The sequence below is a fragment of the Leptodactylus fuscus genome, chromosome 1 (genome assembly GCF_031893055.1).
Source record: "Leptodactylus fuscus isolate aLepFus1 chromosome 1, aLepFus1.hap2, whole genome shotgun sequence".
NCBI classification, from domain to species: Eukaryota; Metazoa; Chordata; class Amphibia; order Anura; family Leptodactylidae; genus Leptodactylus; species Leptodactylus fuscus.
This window is the reverse complement of record NC_134265.1, coordinates 193,843,637-193,869,336: the sequence shown is the minus strand read 5'-3', so window position 1 is coordinate 193,869,336 and position 25,700 is coordinate 193,843,637. Positions and strand designations below refer to the sequence as shown.

The 25,700-nt window shown below is 42.7% G+C and overlaps 1 protein-coding gene across 1 annotated transcript; it reads right to left on the bottom strand.

The window, feature by feature from the left end:
- Window positions 1-228: 228 nt before the first annotated feature.
- On the bottom strand, window positions 229-24,518 carry LOC142194783 (tetraspanin-33-like). The gene is made up of 8 exons (XM_075264139.1): window positions 24,462-24,518; window positions 19,342-19,399; window positions 18,907-19,031; window positions 10,129-10,203; window positions 9,927-10,022; window positions 8,529-8,657; window positions 4,305-4,466; window positions 229-414 (listed from the first exon to the last, which is right to left on the bottom strand). Exons 1-8 carry the CDS (start codon window positions 24,516-24,518, stop codon window positions 247-249), a joined length of 870 nt encoding a protein of 289 aa, XP_075120240.1. The 3' UTR covers window positions 229-246.
- Window positions 24,519-25,700: the final 1,182 nt, after the last annotated feature.

The following is a 25,700-nucleotide window of genomic DNA, read 5'->3' as shown; positions in this document are numbered from 1 at the left end:
GTCGGCGGGAGCGCGTGCGGGGAAGAAGAGCCCAGGTGCGCGCAGGAGAGTGGGGATGGGGCCAAGCTGGAGGTGGGTCGCCCAAGGGAGGAGGGGGCGGTGGACAAAGTCGTGGGTAATGCTAGTAGTAACTAAAGGTACCCACAGATGTAACTTGTATAAAATGATTGCTTATGAATAATTATTATAATAATAAAAGGGAGATAGTCTCACGCCTTCAGTGTGTAAACCGCAAATTAAAGAGTCTCAGTATGTCATCTTATACTGACACTGTTCCATATCCATTTGCTCCACTTGTGGACCAATTTCTTCCTCTGCTACCGGCCTCATTCTCACCACAGTGGTGCTTTTCCTCCTCTCCATTATGAAATTTATTTGATAGATCAGGACTACAGCCAAACAGATGACAACAATCTGAAAAGAAAGTGTTAAACACATCATGAATAAACTTACACATCTAACAATAAATGGAACATTTCTAATAAAAAAATCCAACAGAAAAAATTGTGGCACGCTCCAGATACTGTATTAAGAAACTAGTAGCATTGCTTCTAAGGACCATACAGCGGCAAATGGAATGCTTACAGTCCTATAGCATAGCGCCAGTGGCGTAACTACCAGGGTAGCCAGGGTAGCGGCTGCCACAGGGCCCGGGACAATAGGGGGCCCAGCGACAGCCGCTACTGCTACGTTTTAGTTTTGTTTTTTTTGTTAGGCTGTTACCAGCTGGAGTTACTCCAGCCAGTAATGGGCCCTATTTACTTACCCATACCTCCCAACTTTTGAAGAACCGAAAGAGGGACATTAGCGCGCCGCGGCAAATTTAGCCCTGCCCACTTTTTTGTTGACTCCGCCCACTCGTTAATTTTTCATGTGCCCGCACACAGTATAATCCTCCTACAGTCACCCGTAAATTATATGTCCCCCCTCTATCTCTCCCCCAGTTTCATATACACCCTTCATCTGCCCCCAGTTTCATGTCCCTCTTCCATCTCTGCCCCCAGATTCATGTCCCTCCATCTCTGCCCCCAGATTCATGTCCCTCCATCTCTGCCCCCAGATTCATGTCCCACATCTCTGCCCCCAGATTCATGTCCCTCCATCTCTGCCCCCAGATTCATGTCCCTCCATCTCTGCCCCCAGATTCATGTCCTCTCCATCTCTGCCCCCAGATTCATGTCCCCCATCTCTGCCCTCAGATTCATGTCCCTCCATCTCTGCCCCCAGATTCAGGTCCTCTCCATCTCTGCCCCCAGATTCATGTCCCCCATCTCTGCCCCCAGTTTCATGTCCACTCCATCTCTGCCCCCAGATTCATGTCCCCACATCTCTGCCCCCAGATTCATGTCCCTCCATCTCTGCCCCCAGATTCATGTCCCTCCATCTCTGCCCCCAGATTCATGTCCTCTCCATCTCTGCCCCCAGATTCATGTCCCCCATCTCTGCCCCCAGATTCATGACCCCCATCTCTGCCCTCAGATTCATGTCCTCCATCTCTGCCCCCAGATTCATGTCCCCACATCTCTGCCCCCAGATTCATGTCCCACATCTCTGCCCCCAGATTCATGTCCCTCCATCTCTGCCCCCAGATTCATGTCCCTCCATCTCTGCCCCCAGATTCATGTCCTCTCCATCTCTGCCCCCAGATTCATGTCCCCATCTCTGCCCTCAGATTCATGTGCTCTCCATCTCTGCCCCCAGATTCATGTCCCCTCCATCTCTGCCCCCAGATTCATGTCCCTCCATCTCTGCCCCTAGATTCATGTCCCCACATCTCTGCCCCCAGATTCATGTCCCACATCTCTGCCCCCAGATTCATGTCCCTCCATCTCTGCCCCCAAATTCATGTCCTCTCCATCTCTGCCCCCAGATTCATGTCCCTCCATCTCTGCCCCCAAATTCATGTCCTCTCCATCTCTGCCCCCAGATTCATGTCCCCCATCTCTGCCCCCAGATTCCTGTCCCTCCATCTCTGCCCCCAGATTCATGTCCCCCATCTCTGCCCCAGATTCCTGTCCCTCCATCTCTGCCCCCAGATTCATGTCCCCCATCTCTGCCCCCAGATTCATGTCCTCTCCATCTCTGCCCCCAGTGTCATGCCATCCTCTCCTTCATCTGCCCCCAGATTCATGTCCTCTCCATCTCTGCCCCCAGTGTCATGCCGTCCTCTCCTTCATCTGCCCCCAGATTCACGTTCCACCTCCACATTAAACTTACCTTCTCCTCCGCTCCCTCGCCGCTCTCTGCCCACCTCTCTCGCTGACACATGCGGCTGAAGGAAGGAGCTGACACAGGTCAGCTCCTCGCTTCGCCGCTGCCCGCCTCTCTCCCTGACACATGCGGCTGAAGCTGCTCGCGTGCTCGCTTCTCCGCTGCGTCTCTCTCTCGCTGACACATGCGGCTGAAGCGAGGAGCTGACCTGTGTCAGCTCCTCGCTTCGCTGCTGCTGCCGGCTCCTGGCTTGTACATTGCGTCTACAAGCCAGGAGCCGGCGGCAGCAGCGAAGCGAGGAACTGACACAGGTCAGCTCCTCGCTTCAGCCGCATGTGTCAGCGAGAGAGAGACGCAGCGGCGAAGCGAGCACGCGAGCAGCTTCAGCCGCATGTGTCAGGGAGAGAGGCGGGCAGCGGCGAAGCGAGGAGCTGACCTGTGTCAGCTCCTTGCTTCAGCCGCATATGTGTTCAACTCAGATCTGCGTCCTCTGGATGCAGATCTGAGTTGAAATCGGGACATACCTCCCTCCAACCGGGACCGCAGGACATGTCACCCAAATCGTGACTGTCCCGCGGAAATCGGGACGGTTGGGAGGTATGCTTACCGATCCTGGCAGGTAGGTGACGCCACAGGCCACACAAACATTCTTGTTATACTTGGGTCTTATTATACGAGTATAATAATCGTAGGCCCGGGAGAAGAGAGGGAACATAAAAAAAACTGTGTTACTCACCTCTCCAAGCTCCAGACAGGCTTCGGCCTAGTTGTGTGACGTATCTGACGTATCTATTATTGAACACTGCTGCATCATCACTAAACACATCTACCCTGCATTCTGTTCCTCCCCCTCGGCAGTGTGAGGATCACATGACACTGGGAAGATCAAATCACTATCTAATAATTTAATTTGTTGCCTAACCTTGTCATCAGCCACTGAATAGGCATCTAAGGCAACGGACATATGAATTCAATTGATCCCAATGTAAAAGTAGTCTATGCTCTTTCTTGGTGGAACCTCTGCTCCATCTTTGTCTGTACTCACTTGGCCCTTCGCTGTTTCCATAAATCCAGACAGCGTCCCAAGTTGGGCGCTGATGACTCCATAGAGAATGCCAGTGAGTATGTCAGAGATGAGATGGAGCCATAGCGAAGCCAATACATCAGGAGACAGGAAGGCACCTTGTTGTGCCACGGTTCTACTTGGTTTTTTTTTCACCCTTCACAGTTTTATGGCTGTTATGTTTTATCCAGTAATCTGTAGTCAATTCAGGACAATATGGACATTACTTGAGACAAGCTGAAAAAAAGAGTTAGATAAGGGCCATATGGTGGGTCTCTTTGATGACCCTGTGTATGATAACTTATGTGTTTCCCCTCATAACATGGAGCATAAAAAGGGTGGGGGGCATTTCACTTGACCCATCATCTCTCATGCCCTTGCAGCGAGTCATTTAATGACGGAATATAGTGTCCTATATGTCCTGTGATATGGTGGCTCGCTTGGTTAGACTGGCTGAATATGACATAGAGTCCAACTTTTGTTTATTGCCTATTAACCCCAGTTGTTTCAATCTCATTCCATATCTCTTTGACGTATGCTAGTCCAGCAGTATATTTATCATCATTTTTGCAACTGCATTTTCAATATTCATATGTCCAGTACATACATATATTGATATGTTTATAAATTCATCCATTTTTATATGCCCATCTATAACATATTTCATACACCCACATATAAATATTTCTGTTTGTAGCATGTTTTATCTGTTGATTTATTATATAATTATGTGTTTCCCCTCTAGTATTGCAAAAGAGGAATTGAAGCATTTCACAACGCCATTGAATTTCTTTATATTACATAGATTAGCAAAGGTTCCTTTTATCTGTGTAAGAAATTGAGGTCCTATCTTGTGGACAATCTTTCTAAGACAGTAGATGGGGAAAAACTCAATACTCTACTCACACTGTCAAACACAGTAGGTTTGGCCAGTTTAAACCTAACCTACTGTATCTATTTTATTTATTTATTTTTTGACAATAGACCCTCAGATATACCCTCATAAACATATGCCAGGAATGTATTATACCTCTAGAAAAATTAGTCCCAATGCAATGTATCCTAGGAACAAAAGATTCCCTCGACCCCAGCTGACAATCTTGTCCAAACAACCGTCAATATAGATTCGGTCTTCTGCATGCCAACTCATGAGGTTCTGTGTCTCATAGCCACACATTGTATTAATAACAGTCTGTATAAAATGAGAAAAAGACATATATCAATGGTGGCACATACAACTAGCCATTGTGGATGGCTAGTTGGACACATAGATATGAAAATATTTTATACCTACCATTCTATATGCAGTACCAGGGTAATTACTTGCTATAAAGTAGAACTGCCACTGCAAATCATGGTATAAATTGAGATATAAGGTTTCCTGTGACCATATATTTGGTGCATATATACATAATTTTGGCTTATGTGGGCAGAATTTCAATGCATGTGAACAAATGTTTGGAATAAACGAAGCCACCAAATACTTGGTATAAACTAGATTACACATACATCAGGAACATGTGCTCCATAACATGTATCACAGGATCCAGGGGCCAAGGCCAGACCTGTAGAACATTCCACCACCCTGATTATTGCACCCCGAAACTCTGAACTATCAGAACCACATAATGTGAGTGAGGAATATTGTGTGCTAGCATCATGGTGGGCATCCTTCTATGAGCTAAATAAGAACCCAGACGCACCTTAGGGCTGTAACACTAAAGTTTAAAGGGTCAAGAACACTTTTCATCAAGTCTACCCTGCACCCCAGGACTTTGCTGTGTCACCAGGTGTATTCTGTTATTGTGTACAGAAGAAACTGTTTAAGCATTTGCGCCTCCACACCTTTGTAAGAGTTTTCAGTAAAAGTTCAACTCTGGTTCGACTTTACAACTGGTAAAGTGTGTCTGTGTCTGACTCTGCACTGACAACATCAAGGCACCCCAAACACCCCCAGTCGGCACAGTATAGGGAAAGCGTCCCGGGGTAACAATCACCAACAACACTTGTACAGCCTCATCTGGTCACCGCAGTTGTAGATTCTTTTCTGGTAGTTGAGTCCACTACTGGAGTATGGTTTCAGAAGGTTTCCGCACATCTGGAAGGTCTCATCGCCAACAACCACAAATGGCATAGGTGGTCCATTAGTTTCAGGAAATGGTCTTGGTGCTGAAAATCCAAAATTTGTAGAGTATAGTCTCCGTCCCATTGCAGAGTGCTTGAAGATTATGGAGTTGTTGGTGCGGCCATATGCCCCAATGTCCACAGCCACAAACGGATAATAGAAGGTTGAGGGTCTTCATCTGCTAGCGGTGCCTTTTTGGGGTATTTATATTTCAATTGTGCTATACTATTGATTCATTTTTTATATAACTCTATGCACTTTATTTGACTAATACTCCATGTGTATATATGATTGCTATTATTGCATGACTTTCTGTCCCTGTACTTATATATAGTCTCTTCTAATTGAAGTGCTATTATGTAATTACTGAACATATGCTGAAAAATATCTATGTACAAATGACTCTATGTGCAAGTATATGTGCAATCTTTTTGCTGTGATAAAGAAGCATGTTATTCAGATGATACCTCGACCTCTGCTTCATGTAGATTAGAGATGAGCGAACACTGTTCGGATCAGCTGATCCGAACAGCATGCACCCAAAGAAATGAATGGAAGCACCTGTGACGCCGGCCATCCGCCGGCAAAGTCAGCGTCACAGGTGCTTCCATTCATTTCTATGGGTGCGTGCTGTTCGGATCGGCTGATCCGAACAGTGTTCGCTCATCTCTAATGTAGATGTTTTTAATGTGATTTTAATTATTATTTGTTCTTTTTTATAAATAAAATTGTGATTTGATATTCTTTATCTATGTTTTATTTTTTTGATAGTAGCACTGATTCCATATAGGTTTATATACCACTTCATCCGCAGCCTGATCATCTCTAGGTCAAAAAGCAAAGATGGAGGAATCCTTTTCAAAAATGACAACAGCAACACAAGTAGAACTTGGACACAGAAACAATACTCTCCTCTCCATAGTTGGCTCCAGACTGAATTGTCAGCTCTTCTTCCTGCTTTTGTATTTTCTCTGTCATCATTCGGTATTATAGCAACCAAATAAACACAAAAAAGTACTAAAACTTAATGGACAAAAACGGACCTTAACTGATGGTTTTGTGTTTTTCATGTTAAAAAAAATTGTTAAAAAAATAGACACCTAAGCATCCATTACTGTCCATTTGTGTCTGTTATTGTAGGTGTCCATTTATTTATTTTTTTTTTTATTTTTTTTTTTGTGTGTGTGTGTGGGGGGGGGGGGGTTAACATACACTTTCAGAATGAAATCCAGACAAAGAACCTTAAGTCAGGGGCCCCATTGGACGTAAACGCTGCGATTTGCCCGCAGCAGAGATGCTGCGGGAAAAATCGTGGTGTTGTACAGTGCAGGCAAAGTGGATGGGTTTCACGCAAATCCCATCCCCACTTTGCGGAAAAGATAGCAGCGCGGACATGCTGCGATTTGCAAAGCCGTTTGCAAGTAGGTTGTTATTAACTCCCTGCTCAGCAGAAGGACAAAAATCATAGAAGGTTAAGTGCCATTGATTGCAGTGTCTTTATCTGGCTGCCTCAATTTGGGGCATGAATTCTGGACATCTCTGGCTCGGCCTCTGAAGTGTTTCTTCATTGCTACTATTGGACACAGGTCTCTCCAGAAACAATAGTGAAAACAATCTGTGATTGCCTTTTGGTTCATTCACTATTCAAATCTTGTGTAAGCTAATGTGAATCTACACATTACACTGAAGGCCATAAAAGCTGTATCTGGCTTGTCTTCTATGAAAAACCATACTCTTTAGCAACTTAGGGTCTTAGCAATAACTCAGTCCCCTCCCAGCTCAATGGTGAATTAAAGACCCGGTGGAGATTCAGCCTTGTGCTCTGAGAAAGCTAATTTGCATAGCAATAGTCCAGATTTTTTTGGCAAATGGTTGCAACAATCTGCAAATAAAAGGTATGCCTACAATAGCCTTTGTAAAGGATACTTGAGCATAGGCTTAGTTAAAATGATAAAATTGCAATGATCATTTTCACAGGAGGATTCAGCTTTTAGCTGTTAGAATACCAGTTGCTATGTATTTAAAGAAAAAAATTGATTGAACAGTTTCCCAAAAAAAGTAACTAACAAAGAATTTTTCACTAAACTAATTGTTTGTTGTCAGTAAAAAGTATGTGTATGCAGATGAAACTGCTGTATTGCACAACAAACAGGAAAAAAAAATTTGATTATTGGCAATGAAAGAGTTAAACGTCCTGTCTGTAATTCTGTATTAGAGCAGGAATGCTGCAGTCTCAAGCTCAAACAGCAGCACAGCTATGCTAACGCTCTTATCTATTGATTTCTATCACTTCTCTGATTTCTAACATTAATCTTATTGCTTGCATGCTTTCCAGAACTGAGTATTCTGTATGATGCAGTGAGATGAATCACAGACCCCTCACAATCTCCACCATTACTACAACTAGCATGCGGTTACACTTACAGCATCTTATATATTGTATATGACATCAGAACTGTAAGGTGTCCACCTACCATTGTCTATTGGCTGAGAGGTTGTCAGGTGGTGCTAGAACTTCACACAGTGAGTCAGTGACTCATACATACATGCCATTTGTTCAGTTTAGTTAAAAACCAAACAATTTGGAATATTCGGGTCGAATACAGTTCGTGACAAAGCGATTCGCCCATCTCTAGTGAGAAACATAAGATTGTCAGGTATTTGGCACACATACTATATAATGGGATAAATAAAGATCAATAAGGGAGATCCCAGATGTCTTTGTTAAAGCAGAAGGGAAAACATTCAGAGACTGATCATTTCTGCAGTGGACATGATCTTCAATTCACACCTAATGCTTCAAAATGGATTCCCATGTGTATTTTTCAGAAGAGTTGAACCTCTGCATTGAAAGGGTAAGGTCTGCATATAGAAGAAATTGCAACATTTGGGAAACCCTTGAAATCTATACACTACAAATGAGTGGGGTTTAATAAAACCCTATTCAGTTGCATTATACATAGACATCTTACACTGAATAATATAGGATTCATTTTTAGACTGGAAAGCATCTCACTGAAATAAAGATTAGAAAGGTTGTATTCTACCACTACATTAATTTTATATTAAGTGAATTTCTCCTGTAGATCCATGTAGAACTAGTAAGTATGTATTCCATTTAGAGAGTACCTGTCCCTTTTCCTTGATGCAGCAGGAGAATGGCACTCCACATCTCTCCAAACTTGGGTTGGTGTCTGTGCAATAGAAGTAAATGTTTGTGGACCAATCTTTGTAGCTTTTCACTCCACAGCATTCAAACTTGGGTAAGGCCATGAAAAGATAAAGATCAATCAGACAGATAAAAACATAGCCAAAATTCTTTCATTTTAATTAGTTTTTTAGGGTCATTTTCCATGGGTTGACCATTTTCCTTGAGTGCCAATCAAAAGTATGGCAAGTTGATCAGCTCTCAATAAAAGGAGCTTTAACACAAGACAACTATTGTGGGGAAAAGGCTGTGCAAACAATATTTCATGGCTTTGTTTGTGCAGTTGTTCATTTCTATTATTGTTGGCAATTCATCCCGTTAATACAAGAGAGATCTGCTGCCATCAAAGAACTTTTACGGTCACATAAATGGTATGACAGCCAACAAAAAAGTGCTCATTTGGCTGATCTGAAACATGTTTAAACAGGAAAATGATCGGAAACAGGAACCTTCTTACAAATGTTGGTCCAGATTATAGGCCTGTGTAAAAGACCTCTATCTTTCTGTGATTAGTAGTAGATCCTCCTGTGGAAACCTTTAGGGCAGGTTCACACCTGCGCCCGGTCTCTGCTTTCTGTCTTCTGCCTGAGAAACTGGACAGGAGACAGAAACTGGCAGTCAGTTTTCAAACCCATTCATTTGACTGGGTTTGCAAAGTGTCCGCTCGTGAGCAAAACAGTTTTTTTTAACTGTACACAAATTCGGATTTTGTGTCTGGTTAAAAGAAAAAAAAAAAAAAACGGTTTCGCCGCGGAGACAATAAGACGCTGACGGGCAGACACTGACTGCCAGGTTTCCGTTTCCTGTCCAGTTTCTCGGGCAGAAGATGGAAACCCTCAAAGCGGAGACTGGGCGCAGATGTGAACCCGCCCTTACAGGAGATTCTCTTTTCCTACCTAGCTCCTGTATTCATATTCTAGGGATCAGCAACCTTCGACACTCCAGCTTCTGTGAAACTACAACTCCCAGCATGCTTCATTCACTTCCATGGGAGGTCCAAGAACAGCAAAGCAAGTATGCATGCTGGGAGTTGTAGTTTTACAACAGCTGGAGTGCTGAAGGTTGCCTACACCTTATCGAAAGAATTTAATGTGTCTACTATAAGGATCCCTAGTACTGAATGCAGAAACTATAAGCAATGGAAGCACATTTTGCAAGACACAAAGATTTCATACAGTACATAACAGTAAATAGGTGTGGGATAGGTTTTGTAGGATAAAACTTAAAGGGCTTTTCCAGGCAAACAGAAAAACTGGGAGGGGGGAGGGGTTAGAGGAATCTAAGGGATGTAGCTTTTTAAATATTTACACCAATGTTACCTTTTTCTGAACATAATCAATGAAGTTTTGCAAATCTAGATCTTCTCTGTAATAAATAATTGATCTTGCCATTACAGAAGAGGCTTTTTCCAGTACCTGTAAATAAAAAGTATTGAAAATCTTCTTACATATACTGTGTTCAGCAGGGTATTAGATTAAAAAAAAAAAAAACATGTTAATAAAAGAAGTCAATTGAACGTACCATTCCTGAGAACATAAAGCCTAGAATTGCTGCCACAAGCTGAAGAATTAAGACAACAATGAGCATTCCAGCAAACTGCAAAAGGAAAAGATTGATCAATGTAATGTCAAAGACATAAAAATGTCCACGTATATGCCAACTAGAATGAGAGCATATATACACTCACCGGCCACTTTATTAGGTACACCTGTCCAACTGCTCGTTAACACTTAATTTCTAATCAGCCAATCACATGGCGGCAACTCAGTGCATTTAGGCATGTAGACATGGTCAAGACAATCTCCTGCAGTTCAAACCGAGCATCAGTATGGGGAAGAAAGGTGATTTGAGTGCCTTTGAACGTGGCATGGTTGTTGGTGCCAGAAGGGCTGGTCTGAGTATTTCAGAAACTGCTGATCTACTGGGATTTTCACGCACAACCATCTCTAGGGTTTACAGAGAATGGTCCGAAGAAGAAAAAAAACATCCAGTGAGCGGCAGTTCTGTGGGCGGAAATGCGTTGTTGATGCCAGAGGTCAGAGGAGAATGGCCAGACTGGTTCGAGCTGATAGAAAGGCAACAGTGACTCAAATAGCCACCCGTTACAACCAAGGTAGCCAGAAGAGCATCTCTGAACGCACAGTACGTCGAACTTTGAGGCAGATGGGCTACAGCAACAGAAGACCACACCGGGTGCCACTCCTTTCAGCTAAGAACAGGAAACTGAGGCTACAATTTGAATTCGAAATTGGACAATTGAAGATTGGAAAAACGTTGCCTGGTCTGATGAGTCTCGATTTCTGCTGCGACATTCGGATGGTAGGGTCAGAATTTGGCGTCAACAACATGAAAGCATGGATCCATCCTGCCTTGTATCAACGGTTCAGGCTGGTGGTGGTGGTGTCATGGTGTGGGGAATATCTTCTTGGCACTCTTTGGGCACCTTGGTACCAATTGAGCATCGTTGCAACGCCAAAGCCTACCTGAGTATTGTTGCTGACCATGTCCATCCCTTTATGACCACAATGTACCCAACATCTGATGGCTACTTTCAGCAGGATAATGCGCCATGTCATAAAGCTGGAATCATCTCAGACTGGTTTCTTGAACATGACAATGAGTTCACTGTACTCCAATGGCCTCCACAGTCACCAGATCTCAATCCAATAGAGCATCTTTGGGATGTGGTGGAACGGGAGATTCGCATCATGGATGTGCAGCCGACAAATCTGCGGCAACTGTGTGATGCCATCATGTCAATATGGACCAAAATCTCTGAGGAATGCTTCCAGCACCTTGTTGAATCTATGCCATGAAGAATTGAGGCAGTTCTGAAGGCAAAAGGGGGTCCAACCCGTTACTAGCATGGTGTACCTAATAAAGTGGCCGGTGAGTGTATATAACTGAAGGAAGCAGTTCAAAGTTCATCTTAGATAAAATGTATGCACTTCTACAAGAAGCCCATGAATGGTTAAAAACCCCTTCCACCCAAAACATATTAGTACATCAGATGTTAGAGCAAAAGACAAAGTGATAGCTATATATTTCATTAATTATTATTTAATATCAGTATCTAGAGTCATATTGGAATGACAACCAATATGGCTGTGTAAACAAACTACTAAACTTTGACTACTATTTTGGAATTACAAATGTATGACCGTCTTTATGTTTTGGTGGAAATTTTAAGTTAGTATGCACTAACATCCTTGGATGTTGCTTAGTAATCGCTACCTTTGTTCCCTGACCTTATTTTTTTACCGGAATAGTTATATACCTGGTTGGTTAGGGATCCAAAAGCATTAGCAATATGAGGATAGTTTCACATTATTTTTTACTTTAAAAAGAGATGGTATAAGGACAAATCCCCTTTGGTGTTTTCTCACTCCCACCAAGCACAGTGCAGAGAAGTATATCTCACTGCAAAACTATAACCTGGGTTTCTGCACAGTGCCTGATGGGCTGGAGGTCCTATGTTTGGGAAAATCCAGAAGGAGCTGTGGTGCTTGACAGCCTTTCCATTCTATCAATGGTTAAGGAGTCCCGGTGGTTGGACCCAGCACGTGAAAACAAATCTTAGTGAAATGCTATTGCCTGCTTATGCGGAAAAATTCCTCTACTGACATAGAAAATATATGTTAGGACAGTGATGTAGCTCGGTTTTACTTCACCTCGGGAAAAGGTTCAATTTGTTACCTCTTCCTCCATCCTTCTATACATTAAGTTTGCCCTCTCTATCTTGCCGCAATGGCTGAGATCAGAGTAGTGCATTTGTAGTAGAAATTTTTTTTTTTTAAAAAAAATCTATACATATTTATGGTGGGTTCACACTACTGTTATTTAATGTGCATTAATCTCAACTGTCATAGGATAAGAGCAACAGCCATTAAAAGACATGCTGCAGACAGAGCCACCTCCCTCTGGTGCCTGTCTGCTGTCACCCCATGTTAAAACATCACAAAATTTTTCTTCCATCATGTTTTTCACTTTTCTGATGGAAGAAAAATCCTGCATGCACGAGATTCTTTTGAATGGGTCTGCAAAGTGTCCGCCTGTGAGCGCTTTGTGATCTCCGCAGTGAAACCGTTTTTTTTTTTGTTTTTTTTAACCGAACACAAAGTCGGACATGCAGGATTTTGTGTCCGGTTAAAAAAAAAAACAGTTTTGCCGCAGAGACCACAAAACGCTCATGGGCGCTCACGGGCAGACACTGTCGGCAGAAGACGGAAACCCACAAAGCGGAGATCGGGCACAGCTGTGAACCCGCCATTAACGGTAGTGTGAACTTACCCTTAGGATTTGTCATAATTGTATTGACTGTTAGAATAATTGTCTTGACATCATAGTTGTAACATAAAAGTAAAATATAAAAAATAAACTAAGGTAGATTTTAGAGATACAGTTACTGTCAGGGGTTGGGGAGGTGGTTTGCGTGAGGGACCCACTCTGGGGCTGCCACAAGCACACACATAAACTTCAACTGTATCAGCTCAATTCTGTCAATACAAAGCTCTGCCTGAGCTGGACACAAATGTTTGTTAATAGGAGAAATGGACCTCATGTAATATAGATTAAGGGATCTATAAGGGAAGATTTTCATTAATTCCCCTGGATGTAAAGATTTAATTTTGTGTATTCACCTGCATTCTTTTTGTAATATGAACATATCTGTAAGGGAGTTGCTAGAACAGCAATTCCCCAGTAACGGTTTCAACCATGGGACGGGACACAAGAGACAGTGAGGCCTAAGCTGAAGCCACCAACTTTCCCTTCCTATTGCCAGGCCCTATCCTACGTAATAGGCGGCAACCACGAAGACAGCCCCTTCCTGTATAGGTGAGACACAAAACACAGACAAGACGGACAACAAAAAAGAGAGGTCAGTTAGCCAAGGGTCAGTAACAGTCGAGCGATGCAGTACAAATCGGAGTCCAGAGAATAGTCAGAGAGGAAAGCCAAAGGTCAAGGATAAGAAAGCAAGCAAAATAGTGACAGTACGGAGCGAGTATACTCAAGGAAATAGCAAGCATAGGTGTGAATGAGAGCCAAGGTTAAATAGGGAGGAAGAACCCGCCCATGGAGTTGACAGGAAGGCAGGCTGTCAATCACAGGGCAAGGCCAGATTAACTATTAGAGGAGCAGAGACAAACAAGGGCAGAAGACGGGTGTGGTGCAAATACAATCATAGCACTAGAGCCGTGTTCACACAGTGTGACCAAAAACTTTAAGCCATGAACCAAACTGCACACGCCTCCTGCACCGCAGCACGCGAGCAGAGGGTGGCGCAGAGACTCGAACAGGCAGAGATGTTACAATATCACAATTTTAATCCTTCTTAGGAGACAGGATAAGTTGTAGGCCTGTGAATTTAAAATATTCATGTCTTCTATCATGATGCAGGAGAGCTTACGTTGCCAGGGGAGTGTCACATTTGTTGGCGATACCATTAAAGCATTCCCTCATGTGTTTCCTGAATTCATGTCTTATCTTGCCTATATAGTTCAATGAATATGTACACTGTGCAAAGTATACCAAACCCTGACTCCTACAATTTATAAAATCCCTTATCTCAAAGGTTTCTCCTATAACCAAGCATTTGGCAAGTTTTTGTTTTTTTTTCAAATGTGGACTGCAGGCCAAACAACCGCCATGCAGGGAATTCCCCATCGGTCTATGATCTAACCAAATACCGATAGCTTTCTGCTTCTCGAAGTGGCTTTATAGAGTCTATCTTTTAGACTCCTACCTGTATGGTGCGTGATCCACCCCGCCCTCGCTTTAAATAGCGGTATTTTCGCTTTAAATAGCTGCGCTTTTCACGGCCCCGTATGGCCATACATCAGTGTCGACTGGGCTGCGGGAGGATGGAATTAATTACTACTTACTGCTAAAATGAGAAACCAAGGTGTTTAAACCGCTCTTCTTCTATATGCCTCTGATGAAATCGCTAGACCGTAGAGTGCTAGCGTTAGAAACGCGTCAGGCTTATGTAGGCAGTCAATTTTATCTATAGTATTAGCCAATATCTGTATAGGGATTTAGAACATATCGGAAGCTACTGGCAATAGCAGTTTTGGCCACATCTGGTCATTTTCTGCTGAGTGAAGTGGCTCCCTCCTATTCCCTATCTATTTGTTATGTGTTTAAGTGAGTTACAAACAACTATTATGGTAATATTATAGTTTTACTGGTTTGCCGTAATATTTGGGCAATCAGTAAGTGTCAGCCTAAATGCACATTACTATAATACTGGTTGATTTTGACAATATTTGGACAATCAGCAGGCTTTAAATATTGTGCACTCTGTAATGGCTGAAAACTTTTAGGACCAGATTTATATATATATTACTGGTCCTTTATTTATCCTGACTATAGGGATTTTTTTTCGGTCTTGTATGGGGTGTGCAGATGCATAACTAATTGCACACACAGGACACCCTATTTAGTCAGGCGTTTTTAGGGTTATCACCCTGGTGTGGCCTTTTTTGTTTTTTGCAAAATCATTTAATGAGAAACTAATAAAGATTAATTTTTTAATACGTCCAATTGGATAGAATTGCTCCCCTGTTCCTAATATTTCACTTCTTAACTGGCACATAAAACCCCACAACTACTGTAATTTTTTTTTGTTCCCGTAGTATATCTTCATCAATGTCAATGCCATACAATTTTGATAACAAGTCAGATGTCTCCCTTGTGTTGTGTAAGAGGAAAGGGACTCCACGAATGGTCAAAATATTTGATCGGTGTATATCTCTAGGTTCTAGGTGAAGCTACCGACCCCTTATATTATGGGTCTCCCCTTCAAAGGAAACACACCCTTTTGGACATTTGAAAGTGAATAAAAGGTAGCCATCGCGGGAAATCTGAGAAGAAGAAAACACATTTTTTATCTTTAAAGAGGTTGTCCCATCTCAAGGATCCTATCTATAGTGGTAGTTTATATAGATTTAAGCCTTTTTCTAAATATATTGCTTTAGAAATTCTGCTTTGTTTGCCTGCAATGTGAATTTATTCCTCCCATTGTTTACACTGTGTTGCTATAACCACAGACCTGGGAGATAGGACAAGTGATGTCACTTACTCAGTGTTGGCAGGACAATCCGTTCAGAAAATTGCACTTTGCTGATAAAGCCGAGTCTGTTATCTCTCAAAGTAAACACACAGATAACATGGAGTCCATTCTGTACAAGAATCTGCAGATTATCTGACCTGCAGAAGTGTTGTTTGTCCCGTTCAGCAGGAGGGGGGGAGGGAGAAAAATACAGGAAGTGAGAAGCAGACACTGCATACATCTTCGCTGAAAGGCTGAGATGGGAGAACCCCTTTAAGGGCCTCCTCTAATGCTAATTGTAATAGAGATTGGAAATTTTCATGACATGAAGTGGTGGGATTTGTGTCAACAGTACAACAGAACATTCTATTGGAAAGTATTGACATACATAGATCTTTATATTTAGGAAAATTCATCACCATAATATTGCTGCCCTTGTGTGAGGGCTTTATTGTGATTGTCATATCGTGTTCAAAGGATCTGAGGGCCTGAAGTTCCTGAAAATTCAGACTATTCTTACACTCACATAAGGCACTTGAATTCAGTCATTCAAGGTCCGATTGCACCATTGACAAAAAAAAAAATCAGTGTATAAATTGTCACCTGGGGATGACATACTTGTACTTTTTACTTTCAGATTGGTGTCAGGAGCCCTCAGATGACCCAATTCATTGTCTTCCATCAGAGTTTGTACAGCACCCCAATCACTCAATTCAATGTTCTGCTCCGCACACCCCTTTTTTTTTGTACCAAAAAATGTTTATGCCGTTGGTACCGTACGGACAAAGAATAATCCCATGAATAGAGCACTCTACTCTGTAATTGTTAACTGTTTGTTGCATAAGTTTATGATCCAAATCTTACTTATGTGTTTCTCTCCCGGCCTTGACTCCTCAGGGTGTGCTTATTTGTACTATGTACTGGTCCCTGGGATAAAAAAACAGGATTTGTGTTGCTGCATAATGAGGAAAGATGGGGGCCTTTTCCAGTCTTGGTTATTTGCCCCTACCCTTGTGACCCCTAGATCGAGGCAGGCCCCTGTCATGAAACAGCTGTTCCCTTTCACTTTCCAAGAGTTCAGCTACAGAAGATGAGGAGTCACTCTCAAGCTAAAGGTTATGCTCTATTTCCCTGAGAACCAATTGTATTGAGCCTGGGGAAATGCATTGGGCTCAGTGGCGTAACTACCGCCGTAGCCGCAGACGCAGCTGCCACAGGGCCCGGGACATTAGGGGCCTGGTGACAGCCAATACCGCTGCTATCATTATACTCCAGGGTCTTTTCAGACCCCCGAGTATAATGGGGAGGCTCAGCAACAACAAAGCGCATCACGACATGTCATTGAAGATGGACTACTTCGGAGGCCGACAGTGTAGGAGACAGGAGATAGGTGAGTAACAGAGTTTTTTTAATGTTTTTATCCCTCTGGGTCTCCGAATATTATACTCTGGGGTCTGAAAAGACCCCAGAGTATAATAATTCTTTATGGGTGTCCACAGTGGGACATAATACTGTGTGCAGGGGCCACTAAGGTACATAATACTGTGTGCAGGAGCCACTGAGTGACATAATAGTGTGTGCAGGGGCCACTATGGGGTATAATACTGTGTGCTGGGACCACTATGGGGCATAATAGAGTGCGCAGGAATGCGTAGGAGGGGGTCGGTCGAGGTCTTCGGCGTCGGTGTCGGTCGGGGGGGGCCCCATGTCAAAAGTTCGCCACGGGGCCCCGCCATTCCTAGTTACGCCACTGATCGGGTTCTATTGTTTTTAGCTAGGAGACACATGCCTTTCTGTACTGAGCATAGTATTTAGAACATATCTCATTATTTAGCTATTCATTTGCAATGTAAGGGAACTCTGCGAAAGGAGAAGGCTCTTTTTAGTGTGCACCCTTTGCTGGGTGAACATCTCCCTGTCTCATTCACTAGCTTGCTATCTGATCCTTGAGCCTATATGTACCTGAAAGTCAGATTTTGTTTAATATGCATAAGTGAAGGTGTCATCCCCTTAAGACTACGCATGCATCTCTGACTAGCCATAGGTTACAGCTTATGATAGTATGTGTGTTTGGTGTAACATGGATTTTGTTTGTTGCATGGACATTATTGCTATGATGTATTCACACTAATAAACTAAAACATTTATCTATGTGCGTTCATACTAAAGATTCCCTAGTGGTTGCACATTGCAGCATATACATTGAACATATAGGGATTTCTTCTTAGTCTCCCCTCATATATATCTGTTGAGGTGGTAGTCATGAAATCTGTCTATTAATCAAATCAATACACATTCAGATGTCCCTTTTTAATTTCACCTAACCTCAATGAATATTTTATATTAGTTGTTAACAAAAGTTAAGTTTTATTACTTTTTCTATATGTCCTTGAGACCTATTACACACTCAATTGATACTTTAAGATAAATGAACTCCCACTGATTTATTTAGGTCATTGTAACATAATATTACAACAGTTGGTCACCCCTAGAGGGACACTAAAAGCTCAGTGATATATGCAGGACATACATTTGTTGCCTCTCATGGCAGGGAGTCCAACTGGCATATTTTTGGCAGGATAATGCTTGCTAACATGCAACAAGTGTTTCTCAAGAATGCCTCCAACAAGGGGCCACACGGTGGCTCAGTGGTTAGTATTGCAGCTTTGGAGTCCTGGTGTTCAAATCCCACCAAGGGCAAAAAACCATCTGCAAGGAGTTCGTATGTTCTCCCCGCATGGATTTCCATCCCATATTCCAAAAAAGACATACTGATAGGGAAAAATGTATATTGTGAGCTCTATGTGGGGCTCACAATCTACATTAAAAAAAAAAAAAGAATGCCTCCAACAGACTGCAACACCTCCTTGGCCTGCCAAGTCGCCAGATTTATCGCCAATTGAGCATTTATGGGACCAGCTTATGTTCCAGCTTCAGCAAACGACAACTGTACAGAAGCTACAGACCTAACAGTAACATGTGTTGGTGCCATATAAGTAAGGGAAATAGATGAATAAACTCATCCATTCACTCTTTTATTGTAATCACTTACATATATTATTATTAATGTCACACATGAAAAGTTTTATTCAATTTCGACAATTTCATGGTGTGGGGCTTTATTTGTTAATTTCAGTATTTTGAATAGAAATCATATATATGAGCATACAGGATGGCAGAATATGAACCACATAATATGACATTGGTTATGATATAAGGTATGTCGGTTTATAACATCTACTTACGATTTTAAGCAGTAAGTGCACATCTCTCAGGGCTCCCATGCATCCAAAGAAAGTTATAATAAACATAAGCATTCCCACCACAATTAATAAGATAGCAGGGTCTGTTGTAAGGGAATCCACAACACCTGAAAAATAATCATTATTAGTCAATTGCATTAAAGTTTCAGTCATGATCAATTTTATGAACATCTTCTACAACACAAGACAACACACTCCTCCTCCACTAATAGAGTCAAACAATAAGGATGAAAAATGACATCAGAAAACTCTGAATTACCAATAGGAATAACAGTCTAGTCAAGATCTCAAGATCTTGATGGTGATTTGCCGTAATGAAACTTTGCTAAGTTTGCACTTTAGCTCATATTAGTGGACCCATTTTCCTAGTAGTCACATCATCAAACACATGTACAACCATAAACCAAAGACACTCACCTGTCTCTTTACAGAGTTTAGCATAAAGTCCAACTGCAATCAGTAGTCCACTGGCAACCTGGAAAAAAGTTACACTCATGTTAGAGTGGCGCCACACTTAGGGGGCGTTCACACTACTGTCATTGTCCGACAGGTAGTGTCCGCTGCTAATGTCAGTTCAAATTCTCGTACGGACATTAGGAGCGGACACTAGCTGTGTCCGTGACACTTTTCATTCATTTAAATGGCGATTGGGTGCGTTCTTTTGCACTCCGTGCCTGTCCTTAAGTGTCCATTTGTAAAGATGTCCGACTTTTCAAGCGGACAGCAAAACCCGACATGTAGGTTTTTTTCTGTCCGCTTGAAAAGTCGGACATCTTTACAAACGGACAGTTAAGGACTAGAGATGAGCGAACACTGTTCGGATCAGCCGATCCGAACAGCACGCTCCCATAGAAATGAATGGAAGCACCTGCGACGCTGACTTTGCCGGCGGCCGGCTGGCTTCCATTCATTTCTATGGGAGCGTGCTGTTCGGATCGGCTGATCCGAACAGAGTTCGCTCATCTCTATTAAGGACAGGCACGGAGTGCAAAAGAACGCACCCAATCGCCATTTAAATGAATGAAAAGTGTCACGGACACAGCTAGTGTCCGCTGCTAATGTCCGTGCGAGATTTTGAACGGACACTAGCAGCGGACACTACCTGTCGGACAATAACGGTAGTGTGAACGCTCCCTTAGCGGAGAAATTGCTGCTGCCATCTAATGAAAAACAGCATATTAGTGACATACCACTTACGCTAGGTTCACACCTGCGTTCTCCTGTCCGTTCTGAGCTTTCTGTCTTCTGCATGCCAGAAGTCGGAAAGCTCAGACCGGGTCCGGCCGTGAGCAGCGGTGAGCGTTTTAGACTCTCCGCCGCGAAACCGGATTTTTTTATCCGGACACAGAGTACTGCATGTCCGACTCTGTGTCCGGATTATAAAACCCGGTTTTGCGGCGGAGAGCCTAAAACGCTCACTGCCGCTCATGGCCGGACATCTCTCTCACCCATTCAAATGAATGGGTGAGAGAGACTCCTGCAGGTTTCCGTCTCCTGCCTCTGTTTTAGGCAGGAAACGGAAACCTGAACTACGGAGACCCGAACGCAGATGTGATCGAGCCCTTAGCCAATAACAAGCTACCGTATATACTCAAGTATAAGCCAAGTTTTTCAGCACAGTTTTTGTGCTGAAAAGTCCGCCTCTGCTTATATTTGAGTCATTACGGTAATATCGTAGTTACAGACCCGGCATACAGACACGGGGCCTTCTAGCAGAAGTACCGTAAGTACTTCTGTAGTTTCAAATGAACAGGATTGCCATGGCGATGCTGCGGCCCAGCACCCGCCCTGGTGTCTGTATGCCAGGTCTGTAATTACGGTAGCTGTAGTCTGTAGTGGTCTGTAGCTATAATGGCGCCGCTCTGCTCCAGAGCGGTTGCCATTGCAATTGGCACCTCCACTGTAACTCTTACAGTGGTAATGCCGGAGTTCCTGAGCACTGGAGTTACAGTGGAGATGCCCTCCGCTGCTGGGAAGCGGCAGGCACCGTCATGCCCCTGGAGAGAGGAGGGAGCGGGCGCGACCGTTCTCTCAAATGCGGCCCTGAAGCGCTGAGGGAGATCCCCAGCTGCCGGACCTGAAGGGGAATCCCCGGCCGCCGGCAGCAGTGCAGACCTGAAGGAAGACCTCGGGTATCTGCAATGAATTTTTGTTAAAGAAATAAAATGTATGATAAGATAAGATAATCCTTTAATAGTCCCACAGTGGGGAAATTTCAGCATGTTACAGCAGCATAGTAATACAGGTACAGGATAATACACAGTAATATATTACAGACGTAGACACACATATGCTGAGAAGAGAAGATATACTAGGAGTCCATAGCAGCTAAGGAACTGAAGAAGAGAGAAGGAAGACTTCATAGTCATAATCATTAGTTTTCTGTGCGGAGTGATCTTCGCTTGGTCTGATGTAGATTATACAGCCTGGTCGCGGTTGGAAGGAAGGACCTGCGATAGCGCTCCTTCTCACACTTGGGGTGAAGCAGACGGTCACTTACAGTGCTGCCAAGTCCCATCAAGGTCCCATACATGGGGTGGGATTTGGTCTCCCGCATGGAGGTCACCACGGTCAGTATCCTTCTGTCACCCACCACCTGTACTGGGTCCAAGGGGCTCCCCAGGACAGAGCTGGGTATGATATGTGTATAAACATTCACAAAAAAAGTATGTCCAGCAACCATTGAATAAAATATAACTTTTACTTTACCAAAAAATAAAAAGGAAACATCTTACATGCTCCAGGAACAAGACAGAAGAAAAAATATCAGCTTGCGCGTTTCGGGACATGTTGTTGCGTCCCTTAGTCATAGCACGCTATGTCGCTATGACTAAGGGACGCAACAACATGTCCCGAAACGCGTAAGTTGATATTTTTTCTTCTGTCTTGTTCCTGGAGCATGTAAGATGTTTCCTTTTTATTTTTTGATAAAGTAAGTTATATTTTATTCAATGGTTGCTGGACATACTTTTTTTGTGAATGTTTGAACATTGTTGACCCCTTGCAGTCGGGGTTTTGTCCGATGCAACCATATCGGATCTACAGTTGAGTTGGATGTAGCATTTATCTTTTGTATATTATGATATGTGTATACTAAATTACAGGGCAAGACTGACGCTAAAAAAGACAGTAAATCTACCTCTAGAGACAGTGCCAGGCAACTGCCAGAGACTAATAAAATTATGGGATGCTTATGATGAGAACATAGTTATGCCTCTATACAAAATACTGGTACAGCCACACATAGACAATTGTATGCAATTTTGGGCCCCAGTATACAAGAAGAACATAACTAAACAAGGCAAACAAGAGAATTAAGGGGATAGGTGCATTAGAGTACAGAGGCAGAATAACAAATTTAGGGTTGTTCAGTGTGGATAAATTATGGGTACGGGGAAATCTAATAACAATGTACAAATATATGAATGGACAGCACAAAGAACTTTATAATGATCTTTTCACTCCTAGTCCAGTGACAAGAGGACATCCTCTCTGCCTAGAGGGAAGAACTAATACCAGCATCATAGACAGGGATTCTATTTTTTTTTTTTTAATGTAGATTGTAAGCCCCACATAGAGCTCACAATGTACATTTTCCCTATCAGTATGTCTTTGGAATATGGGATGGAAATCCAAGCAAACACAGGGAGAACATACAAACTCCTTGCAGATGATTTTTTTTTGCCCTTGGCAGGACTTGAACACCAGGACTCCAGCGCTGCAAGGCTGCAGCGCTAACCACTGAGCCACCGTGTGGCTCCTGTAGGCAGGGATTCTTTACTGTTAGGGCAGTAAGGAACTCACTGCTATAGGCCGTTGTGATGGTGAATTTATTGTGCAAGTTTCAAAAGCGTCTGGATGCCTTTCTTGAACAGAAAAAATATCACAGGTGATGAGTTTTAGATTTTTGGCAAAGACAAGTTGATCCATATTCTGGGCCTGGATGCCCAGACCCTGGATCAGTTGTCCCATAATGTCCCATTTCTGCCCCCACCATATAATGCTACTTAATGCCTTTCTCATAGTATAATTCTCTTTAGTGCCCCCTGCACAGTATAGTGCCACTTTAGTCACCCCCTGAACACAGTATAATGCCACTTGATGGTGGCATTTGGTCAACAGAGCTTTACTAAAAGTAGTATGAGTAACCCTGCTCTATTGACCTTGGCAGCCCATCAGGCCTCGTGGAGACATACCAGAAGCACAAAGAGAAAGGAAAAAGAAACCTAGACCTTATTTACACTACATGTTATGGAGGAATATACTACACTAGGAGTACACTAGCAACCAAAGTCATTAAAAAATATTTTTATTCTGAAGGAAAAGTTATTTTTCTCATGGTAAATTAAAAGACACATAAATGAGCCTTAGATTCCATAAATAATAAATGCAGGCGCAACATGGTGGCTCAGTGGTTAACCTTGCAGCATTGGAGTCCTGGGTTTTAATCCTGCCAGGAACAACATCTGCAAGGAGTTTGTATGTTCCCCCTGTGGTTGTGTGGATTTCCTCCCATTCTACAAAGACATACTGATAGAAAAAAAAATGTACATTGTGATCCCTATATGGGGCTCACTATCTACATTTAAAAAAATAAATACAGTACAGTGAATATAAGGTAGTTGTTTGCAGCAAATGTAAACCAGATAACGCACAGAGGTTTCTTATAGGTTTGGAAGTTGGGATATATGATCTCAGTATGCCCAGTCTTTTATATCCAAGTTTATTAACATCAATCTATTGGCTGATTCGAGGGTGCATGTTTATGGAGGAGTCATAATGATGTCTTGGCCTTGTCTCATATCAATGGCTTGTATAAGGAGCAGCCAGGAAAAGGAAACAGGAGTCATGTACACCTAAATATTTTGGTTTTGTAAGTATTCCTGATATTTCATACAATACTACACATAGTATCTCACTTGACCATCCCCATGTACTCGTAGGAATGAAATCCTACTCATACAGAGTCATGTACAATTCAGCAGATATGGACATGAATAATAACAAAGATACAGTACAACTACTAACAGTACCCATGCTGAATATGCATGCTGGGGTGATTTAGGACTTATGCACGCAGCAGAGCTGGGCACGCAACCAGTGCAGCAGTGTATAGAACTTGTATGGCTCCTTTAGTATGGTGGACTTGTGTGTACAGTGATTTTCACCTCTAATAGCATTGCTTCTACAGGAGAAAGAATACTTCCATGTAGAAGCTCTATTACAGCTCTGTACAGGCAGCCGTAATACAACCATGTGTACAAGTCCTTTGATATTGTCTGTGGGTAATGGGGATACATATCTAACTGATATGCTAATATAACAAAGCTGGATTCATTATCTAGCATAGCCAACAGTACCGTCACAATAGCAGTGGTATTACAGTATTATAGTGCACTATACATGGCAAATTTAGCTTTTCTATATCTGTCTCTTTTAGTTCCTTGGCCAATCTCAGGCATATGCCCTTTTCTATCCAGGTTCAAAGCAAATGTAAGCAAATGTTTAATATTCCAATATTAAATCTATTTACTCACCCAAAAAATATAGCAGGAAACAAATAGAGAATACTTGATCACCTGGCTGGTCCTCATTTTTTGAGAAGTCAATGATCCCTTGTCCTAGTAATTGTAGCCTTTCTGTGAAATGTAGTGCGGTGGTATGGAGAGACATTGTATTAGTGTGTACGAAAGGGAGGAGTGAGGGAACCTCCAGACTTGTATGATCTTGTCATGTATGCAATATTCTTCCTCATTTTGTTACGTCAGCTTAGTAGCTTAACAGTTCCTGTTTGTATGCTTTATATTAAAAATATTAATACTACTGACAAAAATATATGGAAATATGTATATTTATATGTGTAATATAAGAAATTGTAGGCAATCTAAGAATGAAAAAAAAAAAGTTTCATAAACACAGCAACACTTAGATGACTAACCTATCACTTCCTGGGGAAGACGTAGCCTGCCACTGTAAGAAAAGTAATAGTGAAATATAGTGTTAGCCAAACTATTGCAGCATATCACAGGGTCAGCCTCAAAGAGATTGTCCAGACATTTTTGTTTATGCCATAACCTCAGGATACTGACTTCAATGGTAGCTGGGCCGCTATACGGTGGACGGAGCTTTTGGCTTCCACCCCGGTATTATTTACAGGTGCTGGAAGTGGCTCAAACAGAGGATGGGTCAGGGAGCCAGGTGTCTGCCCCTTATTACTCATATACTTATAGCCTATCCTGACGATAGGCCATTAAAAAGGAAACACCCGAAAAAACCATTTAAGGGTGCATGCACACTGAGTAACGCCGGGCGTGTATGAGAGCCGTACACGCCGGCATTACAGCAGACTGCCGAACACTTCCCATTCACTTCAATGGGAGCGCTCGTAACAGCGGCGTTTATGAGCGCTCCCATTGAAGTGAATGGGAAGTGTTCGGCAGCCCTGCTGTAACGCCGGCGTGTACGGCTCTCATACACGCCCGGCGTTCTGTAGTGTGCATGCACCCTAAGTTGGATGATGTCCTATGTAGATTCTGTTTTTGGCGCCTCCACCTGTCAAAGGAAAACAGGATATTTGTGTGTGTTTGTTTTGCATTAATCATCAGCCTATCTGTACTCAGGGTCATTTTAACACATTGGTGGGTCCAGGTTTAATAATTGGGCCTCCTTCATCACCACCAGCTGACCCACACATTTATAATGCCCCATCAGTGACCTCCGCATAGTGTCATTCCTCTTAGTGACCCTCACACAGTATAATGCCACTGAAGTGGCAT